Source organism: Orcinus orca, chromosome 20, assembly GCF_937001465.1.
Source record: "Orcinus orca chromosome 20, mOrcOrc1.1, whole genome shotgun sequence".
In the NCBI taxonomy this organism is placed as follows: Eukaryota; Metazoa; Chordata; class Mammalia; order Artiodactyla; family Delphinidae; genus Orcinus; species Orcinus orca.
In genome coordinates, this window is record NC_064578.1 from 356,266 (window position 1) to 381,748 (window position 25,483).

Consider the following 25,483-nt stretch of genomic DNA (forward strand, 5'->3'; position numbering starts at 1 on the left):
CAGAGCGAGGCTGACACACACACACACACACGACCCCCCCTGACCCCTCCCCATGTCCCCAGGAACACACACACACAGAAACACACACACACACACACAATCCCCCCGACCCTTCCCCATGTCCCCAGGAACACACACACACAGACACACACACACACAGACACACACACACACACAGACACACGCACACACACACACAGCTGAGGCCTATTGGCTGTGGGCTTCGGGTCCTGAGAACCAGGCTGGGTGGCCCAACTCAGGACCCTGCTCCAGTACACCCCAGGCCCAATGACTTCAGGTCTCTGAGCTCAGTCCCCTTCTGTGAGATGCCAGCCACCGCGGTCTGGCCCGGGGCTGCTGCTAGGGTCTGAGCCACGCTCGGCAGGCGGCCAAGACCAAGCCCTCACGGCCGGGGCTCAGCAGCTGCTGCAGATCTGCGAGGGTCCAGGGTGCCCTTGCCCTGGGGCAGACGCCAAAGCAGGGGAAGCTTTCGCCCAGAGCCCCCTGGGCCCAAGGCCGCACGCCTGGCATCTGACAGCCCTGCCGTCCACGTCAGTTACGGCACTCACAGCTGCCTGCTGCCGCTTACCCTCCACAGCAGAGGAGAGAGCAGCCTGGCTGCCGAGCGGCCCTTGTCCCGCTGCCTCAGCCCACAGCTGCCTCTGAGGACACTGGAGGGGAGGGGCCCAGGGCGAGGCAGACGACCAGCAGGCTGGGGCACCTCCACAATCAGGGTCGCACAGAATGAGGAAGAGGCACCCCGCTTCCGCGGGAGACCGATATTTATTTACCAACAGGTGTTTTGTGCCAGGCCCTGTGCACACCCTCCCATGCAGTCCTTACGAGAGGGTGCAGAGTTATACCAAAACGCGGTGGCTTAGAACAGGGGCAAACAAGGATGAACTCACCCCGTTTCTGTGGGCCGGCCGGCTCCCTCCTGAAAGTGCAGGAAGGTGTCGTGGGAGCTGGGGAGCCCCTACCCAGGCAGCAAGGGACCAGGGCAGTCCTGTGGTGTGCTCATGACAGAGCCTTGGAGACACACAGGACCAAGGCCGCCTGGACTCCAGGAGAAGCGGCAGCCACCCCACCTCTCAAGGGGAGGGGCGGCCAAGAACTCTAGGGCCGTGATTTAAAGCTGCCGCGTCCCCAGGTGACAGCAGGGGCTCACGTGCAGGCTGAGGAGACTGTCCAATGAGCACTGGGCCAGGCGTTCGCCTGACTCTGGACCAGTGCTTAAGTCAGTGACCATTGCAGGCTTTTGCAAATCCCAAACCCACCCTCCGAGAATGGGGGCTGCTCCGAGCAGTGTGCTGCAGGCGACTTCTAAAGACAATGAGGCCCACGTGCCTCCGTGGGGGCCCCAGGCCACGGCGCACCTTCTGGGTCCGCCTGCTGAGAACCCCACGTGCAGTGCTGAAGAGCTGGGTTCTGGCCGGCCGCCGGGGTGTCAGCCCAGCCCTTCCTGGGCTTCCCTCCCTAGGATCCCATCTGGATTCCAGAGCCCTTGATGGAGAACCTTGTACTGAAAGGTACAAGGACTTGTACCTCCAGGAACTGCAAGAGGCTGGCGGGTCCTGCTTCTGCCACTGGCCAGCTGTATGACCCTGGGCAAGTCACTTAACTGTTCTGAGCCCTGCTTTTCTTGTCTGTGAACTGGGCGTATTTGCCATCCTTCTGGGCCAGAATCTTCGGGTGGCAAGGGACAGAAGCCCCACCCCCAGCCCCAGCTGGCCTGAGCAGAAAGGGAAGAGCGGATCCACTTGCCCCCAGCATCATTTCTCTGTCTATCTCCTCTATGCCGGCTTCCTCCTCAGGCAGGCCTTGTCCATGTGGCAGCAGTGGTCACCAGCTGCTCCTGGGTCCCATCCCATCAGCTTAGCAACCTGCAGGAAAGTCTCAGGACGCAGTCTCATTGGCCAGCCAGGTGGAGCGCCCACCCAGAGCCAATCACAGTGGCCAGGGAACAGCACGCTCGCTGATTGGCCAGGCCTGGGTCATGTCCACCCTGGGATTTGGACAGTGGTCCAGGCCCATGAAATACATGGACTGAGAGACAGCCCCCAAAGGAAGGAGGTGGGAACGGATGCCGGAGTGCCCGCCTGAACCGCCCCTGGGGCAGTAATCACTTTATTATTCTACTGCCTGTGGGCAGAGCTGGCCACCTTCTCAGGCTGGGCACCGGCTGGTACAATCACCACATCTGTGCAGCTGAGCCAGCTGATACCTTCCTGCCCCCACCTCCCTCGGCGGCCCCCCTACACCTGCACGTGCCTGGCCGAACCACCCACTGGCCGGGCCCCACGACTGCCCCCGTCGTCCTCGCGTCCACACCTGCTCTGGCCCCAGGAGGGCATCCTCTGAGGGCTGCCCCCCACCCTCCTTGACGCCCGACTGCTCTCTGCTTCTTGTTGGCCAGAGGTGAGAGGCTGGGGCCTCACACCTCAGCCCCCTCCCTGCTCCACGTGCTCTGGGAGGGGCTACAGCCCACCAAGGCGACAGCTCCCGGGGCCATCACGGCTGCCCCCGTGCTGTGCGTGGACCCCTCCCATTCTTCTTGGCTTCTGCCTCCCCAGGGAGCTCAGCTGACCAGCCTCTGCTGGCTTCGCCCCTGAGCCGGGCCCAGGAACTGTCCACGGCTTTCTGCCGCTGAAATGGCAACCCACTCCCACAGGACTCAGCGGCTGGGCTGCTGCTGGCTCACCCTCCTGCTCGGGACCACGTCACCGCCGCTCTGCAGCCCTGCTGCCTCCCAGATGTGGATGGAAGGGCTGCTGCTTGGGTGTCCTCGCATCCCTGAAGAGACCAGTATCGGCCCTTCTGGAATTCAGCAGTAGCCAGGTTACCATGGCGATGCCCACTATCCCCACTGAAGGGGAGATGAATCAGGAGCTAAAAATAGGCCCCCAGAGTGGATGGATGGAAGGGTGGGTAGGCCTGGATTCAGGGTCGGAACAGTTTGTTTCTCCCCGACAAGATAATTTAGGGGAAATCTCAATTGGAAATCCACCCCCAGAGGGCTGGGAGGCGCTGGCAGGTGGTGACCCTCCCCTGACAGAGCCCATAGCAGGCAGCCCGCAGTGGGTCCTCGTAGAGCCCAGTGTAGGCAGCCGCTCCCCACCCGAGCCTGGCCAAGAGGAGGCTGCTCGGGGCGGGGCGGCCATCGCACCGTCTGGCCCTTCCCACGGTCAAGCAATGGCCCCCCGCACCCTTCCATTCCTGGGAGGGCCCTTGGTTCAGTCCAGGAAGGAGCTGGTGAGCCTGACGAGAAGCTCCCGGCTCCAGTGTGGGAGCTCCAGGGCACACGTGCACCGCTCCATCCCTCCAGGGGTTGCAGGCCTCTGCTGGGGGGACAGTAAAGGCACAGAGCCGCTGCAAGGACAAGATGACACTTTATTCTGCCTAACCCTCCTGCCCGCACCCCCAGAGACCCCACAGACACAGAGAGACATGGGGATGCAGCTGGGACAAAGAGGGATCTGGCTATAGGGATGGGTGTCCGGGGGGGTCTGGGTTTTCTCAGAGACAGGACGCTGCCTGCTGCCCCCTCCCCCATGAAGATCAGATGCAAAAGCAGGAATCCCCCAGACCCCCCCACCCACCCACCCGGCTCAGGCAGGGTCAGGCGTGCCCAGGGGGACCTGTCCCTCCTTCAGCCCTGGGGCCCGGAGGGAGGCTGGCCCACCGGGCAGCAGGGTCACAGGAGCCAATGGTGGGTGTGGGCTGGGGGAAGGAAGGCCCCTGGGCAGTCGGGGTGGAGGGTGCTAGAAACAGATGGTGGACACAGTCCTGGCCGGCCCCCTACCGTGTGTCCTCACGGAGTGGAGCCCGGGCTGGTCTCGCCAAGGTCTCTCAGAGGCATTCCTTGTGTCTGTAATACTCAACCAGCTGCCTGGGCACCTCGGCAAGCACACTCTTGGCCAGCGCCACGGGGGACGCCTGTGGGTGGGGACAGCGTGCCTCCAGCCGGCTTTCCATCCCCCAGCCCCTCCCCTAGAGCCGCCATTCACACCGTGACCTCCACCCCCTATGGCTTGTGCACCAGCTCCTGGGACCACGACCAGGAATTCACCCAGTGGGCGGCCGGGTGAGCTTGCGCTAACGATGAGAACGCGGTCGCTGGGCAGTCCGTCCGCGCTGGCACTGCGGGTGGCACAGGGGGGCCCCTCTGGATCGGTATGACCCTGCTCTGGATACAGGGCAAAGTGGCTGAGGCAGGAGGGGAGGCCCAGGTCCCCAGTGAAGCTGTGAGTGTGTGTCCACGGGACAGGCAGTTCTTTCCATGTCACAAAGGGAGCGGGGAGCTGCCCGAGAGGAGCCCTCCCCTCCGGGGCATCCACGTGACACTTCTCTCTTGCAAAAGTTTCTAGGGGCCGAAAGCTGCTCAGAACGGCGAGGGGCCCGGGGCCCCAGTGCGCTGCCCGAGGGACCCGCCCGACCACCCACCCAGCACTCACGCTCTTGAGCTCCCAGAAGGGCACAAACTTCAAGATGTGAGAGGGCAGGCTCACCCCGTGGGGAGCACAGGACACCGCTGTCGCCGTCGAGGACCTGCATGTCGGTGAAGTCGGCGTTGCCCATCCCCACGATGATAGACACGGGCAGGTGGGAGGCGCGCATGATGGCCTCACGTGTGTCCGCCATGTTGGTCGCCACGCCGTTTGTCAGGATCAGCAGGATGTAGTATTGCTGGGGCCACAGGGACCCTTCAGGGCAGCTGCGTCTCCCCCTACTCAAACTCCAAGTCCACCAACCAGATGACCTGGGGGTGACCATGGTTTCCAAGCTTTTCTAAAAGCGTATTTGCTGAAGCATAACCCACACACACACGCACACACACACACACACACGTAATCACAATGAACTGTGAACACATGCTCTCTTTGACCCTGAAGCAGATACTGGAACGGCCACACCTTATAGATGGGGAGACCGCAGCTGGGGGAGCCGGGGTTGACCCAGGTCTGAGGCCAGAGGAGGAGAGGTCTGTGGGCCCTGGGTAGGAAGGGGCTCCCACACCCTGAAGAGTCGCTGAGATTCAAGGAACAGAGTTTGGAAAGGACACAGTCTGGTCCAGCCTGGCCCGGTGCATCTGCAGAAGACAGACTGGGACTTGTTTCAAATAAAGGTCCATTTCCAGTGTGAAAAAAACAAAACCACTCAGAAATCATTACTAAAAATCTGGATGAGAGAAAACATACAAGAGAAGAAAGAATCACCCTGGAGGTGCAGCCCCTGGAAGGCTGGCCGGGCTGTCCACCAGTTGGCCCAGTCCCTGGCCCAGTGGGCACCCAGCACCGTGATGTCTCCAGAGAAAAGGAGCCAACCGACAGCGCAACAGGGGCACCCTCTCCCAGAGGGCTCCTCTCTGAGCCTGCAGACCAGGGGGATGGGCAGTCTCCTGTCCACGGCTGGAGCACCCCTGCAGTGCCCAGCCCAGCCCTCAGCCCCACATGCCCTCCTCCTGCCCCCCAGAGTAGGGCCAGTTCTCCATTAACATCTCACAGCCCTGCGTTTGCCAGTAGCGCAAACTCCACACCCTCACCGCCTGGAACAGAAGCTTCACCTGAGCCCGGGGACCACTGCAGTCAGGGTCCCCGGAAGCGTCAGCAAGGAAGGACAGGGCTTCTCCATGGGACAGAAAGACGGGTGGGGGCAAACTTCAGGTGGAGGCGCAGGGAAGTGGGTCCCGCGACACGCGCCCAGCATCCACCCACATCCACCTTGCTCGGCTAAGATGAGGGGTCCGAGCCCCAGCAAGGACAGAGGCAGGCCTGAGTGCCCCCAGAGCCTGGCAGCCCCCCCCAGAGGAATGAGAGGGGATATGGAGGCCACCACAAGGGCAAGGTCAGCAGACTCCAGCCAGGGGCCCGGATCACTCTCTGCAGAACTGAGGCAGGAGCACCCCTTCCACCCACTGCGGGGGGGAGGGGCTGCAGGCTGGGCCGAGGCTCACCTTCAGGTCTGCCAGGATGACCACCCCAGAGTTCTTGGGACTGCGCTTCTCCTGCGTGTACTTGAGGTTTACACAGTCCCACTGGGCCTGGGGGACAGGGACAAGCAGAGACTCCCACCCCAGAGTGCCAGCACCCAACACCCACCCCAAGGGGCAGGGGAGGACTGAAAGCCCTGCCCCACCGGCATTTGTCACTTCAAATTTAACACAGGCTGGTGGTCCCTACTCCAGCCACCTGGTGGGTGTGGGTGTCCTGCTCTGTCACCATCTTTAGCCTCTCTAAAACCATCACAACAATTTCTGGGGCAACCCAGCGCAGGGCCAGCGCCCCAGCGCATTCTGGGGGACAGGCGGGCCCTTCCTGCTGTCACCTGGTCCTCCCGGAAGGCATTCTGCATCTCCACTAAGGTGGTAGAGAATTCTGCGATGAAGTCGTGCTTCCCGCGGGAGTCATAACCCCAGACGAGGCCCTGGGGACCCCGGGACCCCTCAGCCCGCCTGCCCCTCTGAGGCCCCCAGCCTGGGTGTCTCCATGCCCCTGCAGCAAGGCCGCCCCCTTCCCACCATCCTTCCCCACGTACCTCAACTCCAGGAAGGTGTGGTCTGGGGGGACTCGCCCCACCCCAGCCCCACCCCCAGCCGCCCCATCCCCTCCCCAGCACCCACCCTCCGCCAGCCGGCCCCGCCCCGCCCACCTTCAGAGGCCGAGGCTCCTCACAGCTGCACAGGCTGCTCAGAGACACCTTGAAAGGCTGCCAGGTGGGGCTCAGGTCGTTCTTCACCACCTGTGGACCGGGAGGGGCGGCTCAGGCGGCCCTGCCTCAGGCTCTGGGCAGGACCCTGCGAGCCCAGAGCTGCATCTCCGAAGCTCGTTCCTTCCAGAGCCACCTTCCTAACCCCCCACATTCCTGGACCACCTGAACTTCTTTTTCCTTAAATAGCCTTTTTTGTACTCAAATTAATTTATCTCAAAAAGAAACGCCTTCCGGGGTTTCCCTGGTGGCGCAGTGGTCGAGAGTCCGCCTGCCGATGCAGGGGACACGGGTTCGTGCCCCGGTCCGGGAAGATCCCACATGCCGCGGAGCGGCTGGGCCCGTGAGCCATGGCCGCTGAGCCTGCGCGTCCGGAGCCTGTGCTCCGCAACGGGACAGGCCGCAACAGTGAGAGGCCCGCGTAACCGCAAAAAAAAAAAAAAAAAAAAGAAATGCCTTTCCACTGGTGTAACTGAAATCTTGTTTTACGGGCAGGTAGTGACAACAAATCCGGATTCTTGATTCCAGGACGGAAGCTCCACGCCCACCTGGCCGCTCTCTGTCCAAAGGGGTATGGCTGTTTTGGAGGTCAAGATGCTACAGCCGTGGGGGGCCAGGGAGGTGCAGGGAGGGCCGGGGTGGCTCCTTCCCCTGTCCTTTCACGCTCTCCCTGGGTGCTGGCCAGGGACCCCTCACCTCCGTCCTGTACACCAGCTGCTTGCTCTGATCATCGTTGATCCGGTGCAGCTCCAGGAGGGGGTCCGGCTTGCTGAAGAGGCCCTGCAGGAGGAGCAGAGGGTGTGCTTGGCAAGCGGTGGGGTCCAGGCTCTGCCACCTCCTGGCTGTGAGGGCAACGGCCTCCCCTCTGGAGCGTCCCTGGCTCCCCAGCGCCCAGCGCCCAGTTCCCATCCTGCCCCCCACCTGTCCCACCCCCGCTTCAGTCTCCGTCCAGGGGAGGCAGCAGGCAATGCCAGGTCAGACCCCTGCTCTGTGCCCCTACCCCATGTGAGAAGCCAGCAGGACCAGAACCGAGTTCAGATCCAGTTCCTCCACTGTCTGGACGGGGACCTCCCTGAGTGCCCGTCACAGGGAGCTGAGGATGAGCTGACGGCAGCGACACATACAGGACCCTGACAGCAGCACAACCGCCTGGACGGGCAGCCCCACCCACGGCTCTGAGTGCGTCCCACTCCTCAGCCACCTGTCTCCCTGTGGACACAGTGTAGCTTTGTCTACACCTCCTGACAGGAGGGAAAGCTGGGCCCCGGGGGGGTGCCCCTCACCTTGTCATCCAGCTTCATGGCACGGAGGGAGAGCTCCGCATGGCCTTTATTCCCAGAGATGTCTCTGGCTATCACCTGAGCGAAGGGAGAGCGCCAAGGCTCCCGGCTGGGCAGGAGGGGTCTGACCCCACCCTTCCCTGCCCAGCTGCAGCCCAGCCTCGGGAGGTGTCCAGAGGCCCCGGCCTCGGCGAGGAATGGGTGGGGGTCTGCAGGGGGCGGGGCTGGTGGAAGGCGGGGCCTCACCGTGCTGGGGGACTTGCCGGCGTTCCTGCTGACCTTCAGCAACAGTGCTGGGGTCACCTTCTTCTGGGCCACGATCTGGAAGTCAAAGGCTCAGGGAGGGGTACGCACCTGCTCCCCTGAGGACCCTAACCCCGTCCTGGGTCTCCCTGTCTCCTCCCCAACGCCCCCACTCACCCTCGGTGGCCAGCTTCCCCAAACCTACCCCCCAGGGCACCACGCCCTCGGCGCCTGGCAGCGGCCAGCCCGTGACCCTCTCTCACTCCACCAGGCCCTCAGCTCGGCACACCTCACCGCCTCCTAGGCCCTCCCACCACCCACGCATCAGGTGAGGAAAGGGAGGCTTGGGAGGAGGGAGTCACGCTGGTGAGCGCGTGTGTGCAACCTGCAGCAGAAGCCGCGCCCTGGGAACCCATCACCCTCTACGGACCAGGCCGAGGACAGCGCAGCCCCTACCACAGCCCAAGGCCAGCGAGCGAGTGGCCATGGGGCTTCTCAGCCCCATCCAGGACCCCCAGGCTGCTCCCTCCCTGGGGTCTCAGCCCCCTGCCCAGCCCTCCCCCTCCTCTCAACAATCTCCCCGGGGGCTGCATTCCTCATTGGCCTATAAGCCCCCGACTGGGCTAAGAGTTGACCCGGGAATGCCATCTGCAGCCAGCAACACCGGCTCACCAGGGGCAGCTCTCAGACTGGTCTGCAAACAAGATAGAGGACGACCACCCTCATGGCTGCTGGACGACCGGGTACTTTGTATGTGTGGGGACTGCCCCCTTCCACTGGCCAGCGAGTCCTCAGCTGTGGCCGTGGTGGGTGAGGGCAGTGCTGACACTCTTCGCCCTGCCCCACACAGGATCCTGTCTGACAAGCTGAGACAGATGGACAGAGGACACCACCCCCCCCAACAGGAGGTGCCTGGCTAACAGCTCAGAGCACACAGGAACATTCTGTGCAGAAGAGAAACCCATCCCAGGTGGGGGAAGCGGAGGCCAAAAAGGGCCAAGTGCCAGGCCCCCAGATTCTCCCATTTGCAGACTCACTTCTGGGCTCTCCTGTTCTGTGTAATGGGATAGTTGCTTTAGCTGGTTTGACAAGTGACCATGCTTCCTGTGCGCCCCGCAGCTCCCACGGAGGTGGCCTTGTCACGGTCCCAGTTTCCCATATGAGGAAGCAGAGGTCAGGGACTCGCTCAAGGGCGCACCACTGGAATCTGAAGACAAGGTCCTAGCCTTTGGCCACTGATGGTAGCGCCCCTGACGGCCCCACAGATCTGGCAGTCCTGGGGGGGCCCTTCCCTAAAGTTTACGTGTATGTCCAGATGTGTGTCCATACATGGATCTGTGTATCCATGGATCTGCACCCACATGTGCATGCATGCTTGTCCGTGCATGCATGCCGATACACGTGTGTCCGTGCATGTGTGTCCCTGTGTGTTGTCCTCTTCCACGCTCATGAGAGCAGGTAAGAGGCCAACACTGGGTAGAAGCCTTCCCTGTTGCTTTCACGTGGGGCTCTGCCCTGCCTAAATCTTGGTCCTCTTAACTGATGGAAGGCTCTACCCTGCCGGCTCCAACCCAGGCAGCGATGGGGATGTCACACACAGGCTTCACGCTGGGTGAAAGGAGTCGGACACAAATGAGAACACACTGTGTGATTCATGGACATGAAATTCGAGAACAGGCAAAACTATTGCGGGAGGGGATTGAGAGGAACAGGGGACCTGCTGGATGACAAAAATGTCTTGTGTGATCTGGGTGATGGTCAGGTGTATACAACTGTCTAAGCCCATCGATCCCAACCCTCGAGGTCTACACATCTTACTGTACGTAAATTACACCTCAATAAAAGACAGGCACCCCAGAGCACTCACGAGAATCTAACGTGACACATCGAGTGTTCGGCTCAGAGCCTGCGCTAAGCTGTCCGGCTGGTGGCTGGTGGCAAGAGCTCCCGTTACACTGACCACGGTAGAGCTAATTGGGAACGACCTCACCAGAGCATGCAGTGTCCCTCGGGTGGCAGCTGGACCTCAGACCGGTCACTGCCATGGGGAGAGACGACGGAAGGGCTCCCTTATGTCATGGAAGTGAAAAAAAGCAAACTGCAGAACAGTATATGCCGTTTGTGTTTTTAAAAGTGTATCTACAGAGAAAAAACTATGTTCCTTTGCTCAGTGAAGAGTAAATCTCTCCAGAAGGATGTAACGAACCTGGGGACGGGGCACGAGGGAGATATGTGGTCCAGGGTGTACCTGTTATACTTTCTGAATTTAGACCCATATGAACGTATTACCCAGTTCAAAATTACATTTTTTTAAGTAAAAAATGTTTTACGAGAAGGAGCTATGGAGTCAGAGCAGCTGGTACACGGTCTGTGTGTAATCACGCTGTCCCCAGGCCACCGCTGTCATCGCACCGGCCCTCAGGACCAGCTGAGGTCTCCATGCTGCCCTCCTCCCTCTCCCTCCCAAGGGGACGGGCGCCCACCTGCCCCAAGGTGCACTCCATGCCCCCCAGAAGTCGTCATCCTGGCAGTTGAGGCTGCTGGGCCCGTGGGTGTCGTAGACCTCAAAGCACAGCTTCTGCACCTCCTCAAAGTAGTCCAGTGTGAAGACCTTGGAGAAGGCCGGATGCAGGCCGCTCCGGACCACCTCGGTTCTGTCCACCTGCAAGCAGCCCTGGGTGAGCAGACCCCCGGGGTGGGGGTGGGATCTGTCCAGCTGAGCACTCCCCGAGGCCCTGTGTCCCGGCTCTATACCTCAGGGTCCCCCCTCTCCCACCCATCTGCCCTCGGGTGGTCTTGAAGGACTTGCCTCCAGGACCTGCTGTGGGAAGACAACCCCTCCCCCTTGCCCCACCCGCCACCTGCTGCTGCGATGCCCCAGGGGGGCATTGCCCAGACCCCTGGGCACCTCCCTCCCTGAGACAAAGGCAGTTCTCTGGCCCCCACAGAGGGCCTGCTCCATCCCCACACCACGGATGGGCAGGCAGGCTTAGAGGGGAGGGCGTGTCCAAGGGCCTTTGTGAGGTCACTCACTCAGCAGGGGGATTCCACCTGGACCCCAGTCTCCACCCAGAAACCAGTACTCTCACCTCCCTTGACCCTCCAGGCCCCAGGTGTCTCTGCAGCTTTGCTGCACCAACCCCTCCCCTCCCAAGTTGGCAGGGCTGCCCGAGCCCCTGTGAAGTCATAGTCAGGACACCTGCCCAGGGCCAGATGGAACAAGGGACACTGTCCAAGTCTGGCTGTCCCCCTCCTGGGTTCCCCTGACCAGGAGCCACTCTGCACAGGGCTGGCCCTGGGCACCCAATACTGCTGCTCCCAGGATGGTGGCCTGCTTCCCTGGGGGAGTGAAATCTTTCATAACCCAACCTCAGCCCGCCATCCTTCACTTCTGTTCCACTCAGGCAGAAACAAGCTGCTGGGTCCAGCCCACACTTCACGGACCGCACAGACAAGGACACAAAGGTGGGACCTCGGGCCAGGGCAGGAGAGGGAGACCACGAGGACAGCTGCCCAAAGTCCCCAAAGCGGTGATGGCAGTACAGCCAGGGAGGCAGGTGGCAGCAGTGTCCACCGGGTGGGCGGTCCAGCTGAGGGAGGCCTGGTTTTACTCGTGCCTGGCTCATCTGGGGGCTCTGAGGATACCCTCGGCAGGAGCCGCCTGGATGGTGCATCCAGCTCCTCCACCCTCAGTCCCTTTCAACAGTGACCCAGCTTTACCTCCTTTGCCGGAGGCACCATCCTTCCTGGGGAAATTTTCAAAAGGGCAGGAACTTACCACGCAGCACCGTTTCATCAGTTCGTCCCCCAGCACTGTGCAACTGGGGCTTACAAAGGAGGGGAGCCCAGCTGAGGCACCACAGTTGGAGGGTGGGGACCAAGGCCTAACACACACCTTCCCACTGCCCCTCAGGTCCTCAGCCTCCCCAGATGTAACCCCCGAGAAAGCTCTGAGCCGTTCCCAGGACGGTGGGCCCAGAGGTGAATCTGGAAGGCCAGCCCTCTCTTCCTGGGCTGCAGGCCTTCACCAGGCCCTGGACCATGGTCCTCCTGTTGAGCAGTCCTCACCGCTACCCAAGGCTGACACGCACCCAACACGCTGCAGTGAGAGCCAGAGATCTTTCAGAAAGAAATCTCCACAAAGGTAAGATAGTTTATTTTGGTTACTGCCATGTCCCTGCAACCTGGGACTGAGCCTGGCCCACAGCAGATACTCAATAAATACTTGAACGAGTGTCTGTTCTCTCTTCATCGATTTGTTCTGAGACAATTCCCCGCACATCGCTTTCTACCTTCCCTGGCCCACCCACACCTGCTCCATCATCAGCTTCCACCGTCCAGGTCCTCAGGACAGTCATGCCAGGCAGGCCCTGGGCCAGAAGTGGGTCAGCTCATTCAGCTTCCTCTGGTCTGGTTCTAAGCAACTGAGAACTGATTCTAGCTGAGGGAACAAAAAAGAACAAGGACACTGGGAAATTCCTGGAATTGGGCATGAACTACCCTGGACAGAGGCTGCGGTTAGGAAAGGGAGATCGTCGCCTCTCCTTTCCTCTGGACCTTTTGTGACGCAAAGACCGTGTTTTCCTCCTGTAACGCCCAAAAAGCATACAAGGAGAAAAAAGGCAAGCGCAACCACCTACGCGAGACATCAAGGAAAGAAGACTGTTCGCCCTTTGCGCAGCTGCCCCTTAGTCTACTCTTTGGCTTGAACTAAGTTGAGTAAAGTGGGAAAAAAACCTAAATAACCTAAAATGACTACAGTTTCCCTGTAAACTACAACAATTTGAATCAACTGGGAGTTAGAATTTCAATTTTTAAGAAAAATATCACAATTATCTACATTTTAACAAAGCAACTACAGGATACAAAATCAAATTAAAATTCACTCTGGAGGGGTGACACTCCCATGGGTTAAAATGCAGTGATGTATACCTTCCCTCCCAAATAAAGAATACCGTGTAACTTGAATATTAAACAAAAATTATTTGTAACTACCCAGACCGACCCTAGTCTCCTACAAACGCCCCAGCACTCCCTGGTGGCCACTGCAGGCACTGCGGGTGACACCAGCACACGTACTTTGGTTATCTGTCCAGGAGCTGCACCTACAACCCACAAACAGTTCTGCCCAGATGGACACTGGCACAGTAGACCCCGGCCCCGCACACCCAGCCAGAGGCCTCTCTGCCCCCCAGCCTGTGAGCACCTCAGCCGGGGCTCCAGCAGACGGGCAGCTACCCTGCCCTCGGGTAGCTTAACTCCTTGCCAGGTCTCTGAGCACAAAGCAAATGAACCAGTGTCTCCAGGCTGTCCAGAGGCAGCCCCCCATGTGCCCTCTCTCACAGATGGCTCATCAGGCTCCAACCCCCAGGCCTCCACACCAGCTGACCTTTCTATGGCTCATGACTTCCAATACACAAAGTGAGCATGGACGTCAAATCAGTACCTCATAAACTGTTAGCTTTAGAGATGAGAACAGTGGTTTAATAGTCCTCCGAATTGCCTGAGGTAGTTGGTACTGAACGCACAGCACCTGCAGGGGTGGAGGGTTCCGACAAGGAAACTCACTGAGCACCTGCCTCCCAGGCCCCGAACCTGCTCCCCTCACAGCAGGCCTGCTGCGACGAGGGACAAGGACGTGCTCCAGGTTCCCCTCGAGGAGGCGGCTCCCCAGGCCCCAGTTCCTTACACAACGAAGGTTACATGGACATTGCAGGTTTATCACAAGTTGCCAACAGCACTTTATTTTTTCTTTTCAACATCCTGTTCTGCAGCTTCCTTGGCCCTTTTTGCCCGGATGCCAAAAAGCCGGGCGTTGGCACGGGCCATGCGGAGACTGGCGAACGCCTTGAAGTTCTTCTCTTCCTCTGTGATGACTCTGGCTTTCTCCTTCTTGTAGACCTGGAAGGGAGCACAGGCCCAGGAGCAGCTGTCAGCAAACTGAGAGGCCTTGAAGGGGCATCTGCCCACCCAAGAAAGGCTACAGGGGAGGCCACCAAAAGATTGTAACAATCCCCTGTGGATTTAAAACAACCCCAAGTCATGTGAAGGGTGGGCGGGGCACTGTGCTTGGACAGGACCTGGAGAAGGGGAGGCTCAGGCCCATGCCCCACTCACAGGAACCTCAAGGGCCTGGTCAATTGCCACCCAGGTTACAGGATCACCGAACACCCAGGGTTGCCTACAGCCTGGCCTTTCCAAATAGGAGAGAAAAAGGACCCAACAGAGGGAGTGGTGACAAGTAAGGGTCCACAAAGCTTCCCTCAAGGAGTCCATCTGTTAAGATGCAGGAGGCTCTCTCCAGGGTGGAAGGAAGGTCGTTTCCACAAACTTGTAAATCTCAACATGGGCCCCAGATGCCAGGCTGACTCCCTCCAACCCAACCCCCGCCCTGTCATTCAGTTGCTCCCTCCAAACATGCCCACTTACGTTCCGTATGGGCATGACTGGTCCGGTCAGCTGGGTGGCCAATTTGAGCTCTTCAGCCTGTGTGCAGTGAGAAGCGAGTTAGGTGGGTTCAGCTCATCTGCTCAAGTCTGTAACCCCTGGCTGGGTGTCTGCCAACGGATCCCTGTCCGTCTAGCCGATGGCAGGCACAGGCAGATGAAAAAGCGCCAACCACGTGTGCAGCAGAGACACAGGTAGAACAACTCAGAAGCCCATACCAATGGACTGTTAATTTCACACAAAGGTCAGTAACAGGAAAAACACTTTCCCAATTCTACAACAGCTGGCTCCGAGTCCCACAGCTCTTGCCCACGGTGAATCTCGGCAGTCCTAGTAATTAGCTTGTGGACTCTCAGGCTTTCTACTAGTTATCTACCAATTCTCTACTACCCTGCATGAAGACCCAGCTTTGCATGAAGACCCAGCTTTGGATGATAAAAAGCTACACACAAATACGTGTTCTTCTCAAGGCAGTTAAACCCACAGTGAGACCTCCACGCCCTCACCCGGCTGGGCACAGAGGAACCCCGGTACTCACAGAGCTGTCTCCCTTCTTGGGGGCCGAGGGCTTCCTGGGGAACAGGATGAGCTTGGAGCGGTACTCCTTGAGCCGCTGCACGTTAGCCTGCAGGGACTCCGTGCACTTGTTCCGCCGCCTCGGGTCCACCGAGATCCCAATGGTCCGGGCCACCTTTTTGTGGATGCCGGCCACCTGCCCCGAGAAAGACACAGATGAAGACCCGAAGGCTCCCCGGTCCCCACCCCCTGCCGGGAAAGCCCAGCCGTCAGATGGAAAAGGGTTCAAGCACACTTTCATCACAGCGGTGCAGCGATTCCGGAGAATGTCATCACTTGGCTGTGGGCCACGAGGGACAACCCGTAGGACTCAGGACGCGGGCTGGCGACACTCACCCTCAGCTCCTCCAGGCTGAAGCCCCTGCCGGCGCGCACCTTGGTGTGGTACCTGACCGTGGGGCATCTCACCACCGGCCGGAGCGGGCCGGACACGGGGCGCGGGGCAATGCGGCGCGCCTTGGCCTGCCGGGCCTTGCGTCTGCGCAGACAGAAGCCGAGCGGCGGTCACCGGCCGCCCCTCCCGCAGCGGGCCGGGAGCGCGAGTCCCGGCCGCCCTCCGCGCGCGGGGAGAGAAGGGGGGCGCGCTCGCCTCGGGGCGGCTCACCTGCGTATCTTGCGCGCCGGCTGGTTGAACCACGTCGCCACGCGCCGCTGCCAATCCTTGTGGAAGTGGGGCTTCAGGATCATGCCATTCCGGCTGGGCGCCATGGCTGAGGCCGACTGGCCTGGGGAGCAGGGAGGACGCGAAGCGAATTAGGGCCCGGGCGCGGTGGCCCGCCGGCGCGCGCACAGAGCCCGGGCCACGGCCCGACGCCGACGGCGGCGGGCGGACCCCAGGGACGATAGATGGGGCCGGATGGCGTCGGATAGCAGCGATAGCGCCACGCTCGGGGGTACTCACCTCCTCCGCGGGTTCACGGACGCGGAAAAGAAAGAGGACCGCAGAGCACCCTGGGATGGTACTGGGCCCGGCCAATCAGGAGCGACGGAGCGTTCTGACCAATCAGAGCCAGGGCCGCCGAGTGACGTACAGGCCCCACCCCCCCACCCCGGCGGCCGTAGCTGCACGGACAGACATGGCGCCTAGTTTGCCGTGCTACGGGAGTCCCGCGCCCCCGCCCCCGCCAACGCCCGCGCCCCCGGCGCGCGGACGGTCTGGGTCTCGCGAAGCCTGGGCCGGCCGGCCGGCCTGCTTGTGCACCACGGTAGGCCTCGCCCTCCGCGTCCTGGTCTGCGGCCCCGGCCACCACGTGGAGCCTGCTTGCCCTCCCTGTGGGCGGAGCACACACTTAGGAGCGGGCCTTCCAGAGCGTCCTGCGCGTGTCGCACGGAGGTCTGCGGTCGGGCCGTTGGTGGCGAGTACCCGGCAGCGAGTGTGGAACTAAGAACCGCGTGGCGGGTCGCGGCTGTTCCGCGCTCCGCTGTGCACACTGCCACCCACGCAGCTGAGCGTCGTGAAAACACCAAGTAGCCAGGCCACCTGGGCTGTGGCGCCTCCAGTTCCCGGGACAGCCTGGGACGACGCCAACACATCCTGCCATCTTAAGCCTTGACACCCAGCAACCCCTTTACGTTCCCAGCTTCACCCCAGTCACCAAGCTTCCTCCCCTGAAACCTAATCAACGTTTTATGAATTTCATGACAAAATAAGAAATTTGGAGGCCTTTGTCCTACACTGAGTAAACAGGTAGCTGATACTAATGCTGATAGCTTTCTGCCCTACTGAGACACGCCCGGGTATTAGAAAAATCAGGGACTCATTGAGGAATTACAGGGTTATGGTTGGGGAGACCAGAACATGTGAAAGGGCAGAGGAGGATTTTTAACACCTAAGTGCCAAGGCTGTGTGGAAGGTTGGAGCCCTGCCACTTAATAGGTACCCGCTCAGCTCTGTCACAAGGGCTGTATCAGTCCTGCTTGGCCGACAGTTGTTAGCAAATGCAAGAAAGCACTTTTCGGTAAACTCGGAAGTGGTGTTTATCTGTGAAGTTAGGGTCATAAACTTTTATTTTGGAATACTCTTAGATACAGAGCAAAGTTGCAAAAGTAGTCCAGAGAGTTCCATTATATTATCTACCCAGGTCCTCTTAATATTAACATCCTACGTAGCAATGGTAAGGTTGGCAAAGCTAAGAAATTAGCATTGGGACTTCCCTGGTGGCTCAGTGGCTAAGAATCTGCTTCCCAATGCAGGGGACACGGGTTCGAGCCCTGGCCTGGGAGGATCCCACATGCCACGGAGCACCTAAGCCCGTGCACCACAACTACTAAAGCCCATGCACCTATAGCCCGTGCTCCGCAACAAGAGAAGCCACCGCAATGAGAAGCCCCCACACTGCAATGAAGATGGCCCCTGCTTGCCACAACTAGAGGAAAACCCACGCACAGCAATGAAGACCCAATGCAGCCAAAAATTAAAATTAAAAAAAAAAAATCTCTGCATCCTTTCACAGACACAGACGGCTAAACTGGAAGGTCAGTGACCCACAGTTAAGTGGCTGTGGAATTAGCTAGTATAAAATCTTTGTACTAGTTTTGAGACTTTGGGCAAGTTATTGGTGTGAAATGGGAGGAGCTGCTGTTAGGACACAGAACACAGCGCAGTGCCCGGTGCATGGTAAGTCAAGGTCACACAGCTCTGCTTCCAGGTGACAGGGAAGGGAAGGCAGTGCAGGCGAGAAGGGAGCGGGGGAGAGCAAGGGGTCATCATCTGCCTTGCAAGTCACTTTGTCTATTGGAACTGAACCCACGCTCACCCCACCTGGCAGCCTAACTGCAGCAGAGAGGCCCTGGAGGAGATGTCTGTTGAATACACGGTTGCCTTGGCCTGGGACGTATTTCTTCCGACACAGACGTTAGCCCACACCTCCCATGTCTATCTCAGACGCCTTTCAGTAATCCCGCCATGGACCAGGATACCTTGCTATTTTCTAATCTCAAACACATTCCTGTCCCCATCCCCCCTTTCAGACCCACAGACTCATGCAGCTCAGTCTGCTCATAGGGTGCTGCCCGGGGTACCGGGGGAGGGTTTGAAGTCTGGAGTTAGTGGTAAGAAGCTGAAGCTGCAGTTCGAGGACCTCGGTCTGCTGCATACAACCCGGCAACACAGTTTTTCGACACCTGAATGGTCCATACTTACATCCTTGAGGAATATGCAGAATTAGCAAGGCCCAAAGTTCCCATGTGATGTTCTGCTGAGAGCTGTTTCCCAGCTGGGAAGATGAAAGAAGTGAACTGTTATGTAGGCATCCTTCTTGACACACAGACTTGTTGGCTCAGGGTTTTAAAAGTCTTCAGCTAGGGACTTCTATGGTGGTGCAGTGGTTAAGAATCCGCCTGCCAATGCAGGGGACACGGGTTCGATCCCTGGTCTGGGAAGATCCCCTGTGCGCCACAACTACTGAGCCTGTGCTCTACAGCCCACGAGCCACAACTACTGAGCCCGCATGCCTAGAGCCCATGCTCCGCAACAAGAGAAGCCACTGCAATAAGCCTGTGCACCGCAATGAAGAGTAGCCCCTGCTCACCACAACTGGAGAAAGCCCACGCGCAGCAACGAGGACCCAACGACAAAGAGCCAACGGAGCCAAAAATAAATTAAAAATAAAAAAGTCTTCAGCTAGAGGGACAGCCCCTGCCTCCTTGCCACAGAACTCCACGGCACAACTCTGCAGAGGGGCTTTTGTCCCGGGCTTGGGCCTGCAAGGGCCACTGAAAGGACTGGCTAATGCCGCTGGACTTAGCACTCACTGGGGTCAGGGTTCCTGGAGGAGCGCCCTGGAGGGGTGGGGTATGCACAGCCTCCCAGAATTTCCTTTTAATTGTGCCCCAATTGCTTGCCCCACACCTACACCTGACTGGCCCCCTCCAAAGATAGTCAACACTAGCTCCTGGAGCCCTCTGACACACAGTCTTTATTTATTTATTTATTTGACAGCACCAGGTCTTAGCTGTGGCACGTGGCATCTTTAGTTGTGGCATGTGGGATCTAGTTCCCTGACTGGGGATTGAACCTAGGCCCCCTGCATTGGGAGCACCGAGTCTTAGCCATTGGACCACCAGGAAAGTCCCTGACACACAGTCTTGATTTTTAAAATTAATCTTAGGGAATTCCCTGGCGGTCCAGCGGTTAGGACTGTGTGCTTTCACTGCCGAAGGCCCAGGTTCAATCCCTGGTGGGGGAACTAAGATCCCACAAGCCGCTGGGCACAGCCAAAAAAAATTAGTTGATAAAAAAAAATTAATCTCACAGCGGCAACGTGTTTTTATTGTGTTTTGACACACACAAAAGTCATGTTCCTAGAGCACTTTGCAAAAATTAGCACGCTGTCATAAATATGGGCTGCTGGTTGAATTAGGAAAAGCAGGAGCCGAACAACTCAGCAAGGACAGGATAATTTTACGGTGTTTCATCACAGAACTCAACCACCCGGCCTCTCAACTTACCAAAGTCGCAGCCAGCACGTAAACCTGACAGAGGCTGAGAGAGTCCTGTAATATGAGGGACACCTAATGTAAGTGAGCACCTGGAAGTACGTTATTATAATCACAAATATCTTATCTGAAAGTTGCTAAGAGTGGATCTTTTTAAATTAATTATTTATCTTTGGCTGTGTTGGGTCCTCGCTGCTGCGCACGGGCCCTCTCCAACTGAGGTGAGCAGGGGCCCCTCCTCGCCACGGTACGAGGCCCTTTCATTGCAGTGGCCTCTCCTGCTGCGGAGCACGGGCTGCAGGCGCACAGGCCTCAGTAGTTGCGGCACTTGGGCTCAGCAGTTGTGGCTCGTGGGCTCCGGAGCGCTGGCCCAGCAGTTGTGGCACATGGGCCCGGCTGCTCCGCGGCATGTGGGATCTTCCCGGACCAGGGACCGAATCCGTGTCCCCTGCTTTGGCAGGTGGACCCTCAACCACTGCACCACCAGGGAAGTCCCAAGAGAGTGGATCTTTAAAGTTCTCATCACAAAAAAAAAGCTTCCGTAACTATGTGTGGTGACCAGTGTTAACTGACTAACCGTGGTGATCACGGCACAATACAAATAGGAATCACTGTGTTGTACGCCTGAAACAAATATGAAGTACCTCAACAAAAAAATAAAAACCCATGTTTATATGAGCATAGACGAGAGTGGAAAACAACTTGTATGATGATGTAAGAACTCTAAGTTACTTCATCTAATAGTCTCTACTGGTCTTCTGGGGCTCTGATTGTATTAAATGTACATTTACCGTCAGGCCACGATGTACCCGCTCTGCTGGGCAGGGGCAGGTTGCCCAGCGCGGTCTGGCTGCTCCAGGGGACCACGAGCTATTGGGAGAATCCCCTTCACCTCCGGGAGCCCTGTAAGGGAGGCGTGAGAGGCAGCAGAGGTGCACAGGCCCTGTGCCCAGTGCGCCCTGCGGGTGCCATGCCTGAGGACTGGGAGGTCACGTCACCTAGGACAACTCCCTTCTGTCCATCAGAGCACCGTCCCCGCAGCCCTCCCTGCTGGGCGGCCGTGAGCCCACTCGCTGGCCAGCCCTGGGAAGCCAGGCTGCACCTTCCTCCACTATAGCAAGGCAGCCCGCTTCACGCCACTTCCATCCTATTCCTGGCTAAGCGTCACCAGACGTGGGCCATTTTAATGGTAAACTATGAGGGGCTGAGCACAGCCACATCCGTGTGAGATTACAGAGGCCGCCCCATGGCGAAGATGCCAGCCTCACCCTCTGAACCCTCGGCCGATCTTTGGGAAGGAACCTGGGGAACTGGGGCAGATGGTGAAGCATCTCTTGGGCCGCTCGCCCCCATGAGCTTCCTCGGGGTGCCGATGCACAGGGGAGGTGGAAGCAACGAGGAGCAGGTGGGAGCCCCCAAGTGGGTCACACCGCCGGGGACTCGGGGGCCGACTGCAACCCGTCCATCTGTCCCACACCCTCCCTCCCAGAGTCCTACAAGAGGGAGGGGTCCCAACTGGTCACCTCGCAGCTGACATCACACCGTCTGAATATAGTATCCGTGACCCAGGACGGCCCTCGGGGCAGAGCTGACCACGCAGGAAACAGAGGCCTCCATCCACAGCATTTATTAGTGGTCACAGTTCCCAGGTGTCCCCCCAGGGCCCCTTGTGTGCACCCGTCCACGCGGCAGCAGGTGACGGTGCTTCACTCCTCCAGGCCCAGTGCCTGTCCCTGTGACCCACTGATGAGCGAGCCCAGGACAGGGCCCCGCGGAGGACAAGCAATGAGGGGCTTGGAGGCCCTGTCACGGCGGAGCCCTGAGCATCCTGACCAAGTCTCAGGAGCCGGGAGGAGCCCAGCCCAGGCCCCACACCACGAGGCTGTTCAGGGCCCCCACAAGACAGGGCGCTCCGTGCGCACCAGCGACCCTCCCACAGGCGAGAACGACCCACAAACACGAATGAAACCGTGCGTCTCTGCAGAGACATTTACTTGTCCCGGGCAGGGAAGTCAATAAATAGATCTCAGGGGCCTTAAGCTGAGACCTGCGAGGGCTGAGAGGAGGGACCGTCTCGGGCGGCCAGCAAGGTGGTCCAGCTATCGGGGCCAGGACTGCTCCTCCCCCTGCAGGGGCTGCTGCCGGCCGCCTCCGCCTCCCCCGCCTCCCGCTTCTCCCTCTGGGCGTCGCTCCACCTCTGCGGCGCAATCCTCTTCTTGGGCCCATGGGGGGGTGGGCCGATGAGGGCCTCGATGTCCTCGTAGTTGATCACTTCCTTTTCCAGCAGGGCGTTCGACAGCTGCAAGAACAAGAGGCCAGTGTGAGCAGCTGACGAGCGCCCGGACAAGAGCCCTTTGAGAGCAGGGCACGGTGGAGGGATGCGCTCCCTGACTCCGCCCTGGAGAAAAGGCCAGCTGCCAGCCTCATTAAGCTTTCTACTTCCCTTCCCAACGTGTTTATTTGGGGCAACTTCAACTTCTTTCACAAACACGCGTGAGCGTCAGCATGCGGGCAGTGGAGCTGGCGGGCAGGACCGCCTCGATGGGACCAGGGGAGGGGCCCACGAAGAGCCGCCACACCCGCTGCTGAGGGGTTCCCATCGCTCCCACACCGGCCGCTCGGACAGCTGGCCCTGGGCAACACGGGCTTGAAGTGTGCGGGTCCGCTCCTGCGCGGATTTCTTCAGTGAACGTGACTGCAGGACTATGAGACCCACGACCCACAGATGCAGAATCGCGGGCAGGGAGGGCCGGCTGTGAAGGCGGCGCTCGGGGGCCAGCTCTATGGTGCTCAGCCCAGGCACGCCCGGACGGCGCGAGCAGGTCCCAGCGCACACGGGAGCCCCGCACGGCAGCGGGCCGGTCCTGGTGGGTTCCGCATGGCTCCCGGCGGGCAGGCGCTGCTGCTCTCGGGGCCCCACAACACGACGCCCACAACATCACGCTGAAGGAACAGTGTCCTTCACAGGACGGCCCGTCCACAGAGAGCTGCACCCCCTCTGGGTCCACGGAAGCTTCACCTCTGCGGTCGCCTCCAAACCCAACAGCTCAGGCTGGCGATGAGGACACCAGACAGAGCCCAACTGGGGGACGTTCCACACACACCAGCCCAGCCCTCCTGCACTGCCATCAGCAACAGGAGGGAGCCGTGCCAGCCAGGAGGGCCTGACGGACGTGACGACCAACCGGAAGGCGGGGTAAGCGCTGGGCGAGGCGGCTGAAGCGTGGACTGCGGTTAACACCGCCGTGTCCGCGTCGGCTGGTCACTGTGTTGTGGGGAACGCGCCCCACTGATGGGAGATGTTAACACAAGGGGATCAGCTGGGGGCAGAGGGCTCTGTGCTGTATCTGGCGCTTCCATGGGCACCTAAAACTATGCTAAGCTTTACAATTTAGTTTAAAAGTTCCAGGAGAAGGGTAAGAGCTGGAAAAGGACTACACAGCGTCGACCAGACCCCACTACTGGCTGAAACTGGGTAACGGCCCAGGAGGGTTGGCGATGTCCCTCCGTCTCCTCGGAAGGAACTGGCCTGAGAGGTTCAATGATACAAAGCTAAACGAGGTACAAAAGGTGCTACGTTCAGTTGAGGTGGGTGGGCCTCGCTGGTTATGTCATTTTCTGGAGTGCTGTGCACGGGAGGGGTGAGCGGCTGCGTCAGCAGGGCAGTGGCGGCAGGCCCAGCTCCTGGCGGGACAGGCAGGCACAGGGCCCGGGGGGGTGGTGGGGGCTCACCGCCTGCAGCTTGTCCAGGTTGTCCCGAAGCACCTTCTCAGTGTGCCTGTAGGCTGCGGCCACCAGCAGCCTCGCTTCCTGCAAAGGGAAGAGAAGAGTCTGTGATGGGCCAGGGCGGCTGGCCACCACGCGCGGGGTCCCCTGTGGCCCGGCCCTGGCGCTAAGGTACACAGAAGAAACACAGGTTCAGGAACACAGCCTTTCGTGTCTTACAACGAACAGGAGAGCAAGGCTGTCAGGGGCCTCCTGCCCCCACCCCAGCCCCGGGAATGCCCTGTTCAAGGGGCCTGCCCAGCAGACAGCCCGCCAGCTCCTGGAGCCCCGAACCCACGTCTGTCCTCCACGCTCACGGCTGCCTACGTGCCAGCGACACTGCGGTCATCTCCCGTGGGCAGCTGCAGGGCTCACGGGTGCTGGCTCCGTCACTGGACACATATACTTATTTGACATCCCTCACAGTCCTGTGTTGTCTACGGTCCCACTGGGCGCCAGCAGGCCCTTGCACAACTCCTCTGGGCACACAGCCAGCACACACGAGGCCTGTCTGCCACCCGCATGCAGCTCAGGACCAGGGAGGACTCACATGGTCCATCATCTGCTGGAGGCCCTGGCTGAAGGGACGCCGTCCGATGCCTGGGATGCCGTCCTGGGCCTCAGGGAAGGAGATAGGCCCGATGCTGGGCGCCATCCCGAACTGCTTCACCATGGAGTAGGCGATGCGCGTGACCTTCCTCAGGTCGTCCTGTGCCGCTGGAGTGAGGGGTCAGAAAAGGGGGTTCTTTCCTGGAGGTGTAGGTCGAGGCACCCGGGGCCCTGCCGACCCCTGAGAGCAGAGCAGGGTACCCGGGGACAACTGTATCCTGTCACTGGTCCTTAAAACTTAAAAAAATGCTCTTTTGTTTAAAAAACAACTCCTCAGGGGCTTCCGCAAAAAAACCCAAAAAAAACGAAAACAACTCCTCGGGAGGCATCTCTGGATTCATGGCGCCAGCAGTGACCTGGCAACATCCAGGTCCGTGGGGCCCCGAGTCTGCCAGAACCTCCTCCACCTCCTGACGGCCCAGTGAGACCACCTAGCTCTGCTTACAGTCTGCACGTGGGGAAAAGCTTTTTCTTTTTTTTCCGTTGTGTGGGCCTCTCACTGTTGTGGCCTCTCCCGTTGCAGAGCACAGGCTCCGGACGCACAGGCCCAGCGGCCATGGCTCACAGGCCCAGCCGCTCCACAGCATGTGGGATCTTCCCGGACCGGGGCACGAACCCGTGTCCCCTGCATCGGCAGGCGGACTCTCAACCACTGCGTCACCAGGGAAGCCCGGGAAAAGCTTTTGTAACAACTAAATCATCTAGAAAGTCTTGCTTAGTTCCAAACCTCCTTTGACTACAGCTCATCTTTTAGAAACACTTAATGAAATTCAAAACTGCATTTGCACCTGCTACTCAGACCCCTCCATCGGATTCACCACCCCTCACGCAGAATGGCTGCAGGGTGTGGAAGTCGTGTGGGCGCCGGCCCCTCACCGGAAGTGACCCTGTTGAAGGAGATGGACTCGGACGCACGGCCGCCGAGGGCCATGCACATCCGCTCAAACAGCTGCTCCCTGGTGAAGAGGTGCTGGTCTCTTGGGAGAATCTGAGTGAAGCCCAGGGCTGCGTTGGTCCGCGGCGCGATGGACACCTGCAGAACAGAGGTGGCCCCAGTTAGTGGGCAGGACGTAGGCCTCAGAGATTGGGGGGTGCAGTAAGACACTCTTCAATCAGAGGGTTCAAAGCAGGGAGCAAATGTGACTGTCCCCATGTTTATAATAGCATCACGGAGAAGGGCTCCCACACTGTTGGGGCGTGAGGCAGCTGCACACAACCACGCGTCCGCGAGGGAAGGAAAGGTGACGAGGACGGGACGGCCCGCCGAGGGCCCTGCGCTGCCCATGCTCCCACCCACAGCCCGCGCCTGGTGAGCCCATGGGGCAGGTTCTGGCAGCAGGAGGCCACGTCCCCACCTCGCCTGGCGGAGTGCCGAGCATGGGCAAGGGGCCTTCTCGGCACGACTAGTCTGCCTGACTCTC

At 59.6% G+C, this 25,483-nt stretch overlaps 3 protein-coding genes and 1 non-coding gene across 5 annotated transcripts in view; all 4 read right to left on the reverse strand.

Moving 5' to 3' along the window:
* Positions 1-403: 403 nt before the first annotated feature.
* Positions 404-13,663, reverse strand: CPNE7 (copine 7). Its single transcript, XM_049703626.1, is given in 15 exon segments — positions 404-460; positions 590-671; positions 3,816-3,864; positions 3,867-3,936; positions 4,455-4,494; positions 4,496-4,788; positions 5,543-5,657; positions 5,877-6,040; positions 6,325-6,423; positions 6,649-6,738; positions 7,402-7,485; positions 7,989-8,306; positions 10,712-10,740; positions 10,743-10,890; positions 12,541-13,663. Coding segments are annotated over 15 exon segments (1,650 nt in total). The 5' UTR covers positions 12,553-13,663.
* A 282-nt stretch (positions 13,664-13,945) lies between these two features.
* Positions 13,946-16,283, reverse strand: RPL13 (ribosomal protein L13). Of its 2 annotated transcripts, XM_004280051.4 has the most exons (6): positions 16,153-16,275; positions 15,856-15,976; positions 15,588-15,729; positions 15,214-15,387; positions 14,658-14,714; positions 13,946-14,129 (listed from the first exon to the last, which is right to left on the reverse strand). In XM_004280051.4, exons 2-6 carry the CDS (start codon positions 15,957-15,959, stop codon positions 13,971-13,973), a joined length of 636 nt encoding a protein of 211 aa, XP_004280099.1. In that variant the 5' UTR covers positions 15,960-15,976; positions 16,153-16,275; the 3' UTR covers positions 13,946-13,970. The 2 variants fall into 2 exon arrangements, with proteins under 2 accessions (XP_004280099.1, XP_033262127.1); XM_033406236.2 differs by lacking the exon at positions 15,214-15,387 and having other exon boundaries at positions 16,153-16,283.
* LOC117196731 (small nucleolar RNA MBII-202) lies at positions 15,443-15,526 on the reverse strand. The gene has a single exon (XR_004477062.1). It is a non-coding gene; the product is annotated as a small nucleolar RNA MBII-202 (small nucleolar RNA).
* Positions 16,284-21,663: 5,380 nt separating the features above from the next.
* Positions 21,664-25,483, reverse strand: part of SPG7 (SPG7 matrix AAA peptidase subunit, paraplegin) — a 30,396-nt gene continuing 26,576 nt past the window's right edge. The window contains 5 exon segments of the mRNA XM_004286893.4: positions 21,664-21,834; positions 21,837-21,987; positions 23,421-23,498; positions 24,004-24,170; positions 24,939-25,095. Coding sequence (XP_004286941.1) covers positions 21,788-21,834; positions 21,837-21,987; positions 23,421-23,498; positions 24,004-24,170; positions 24,939-25,095 — 600 coding nt within the window. The 3' untranslated portion in view covers positions 21,664-21,787.

Coding starts and splice junctions, on each gene's coding strand:
- RPL13 (XM_004280051.4), bottom strand. CDS start 15,959: ATGGCGCCCAGCCGGAATGGCATGATCCTGAAGCCCCACTTCCACAAG. Junction 15,730..15,855: donor CCGGCGCGCAAGATACGCAG/GTGAGCCGCCCC, acceptor CTGTCTGCGCAG/ACGCAAGGCCCGGCAGGCCA. Junction 15,388..15,587: donor TCAGCCTGGAGGAGCTGAGG/GTGAGTGTCGCC, acceptor TTCTCGGGGCAG/GTGGCCGGCATCCACAAAAA.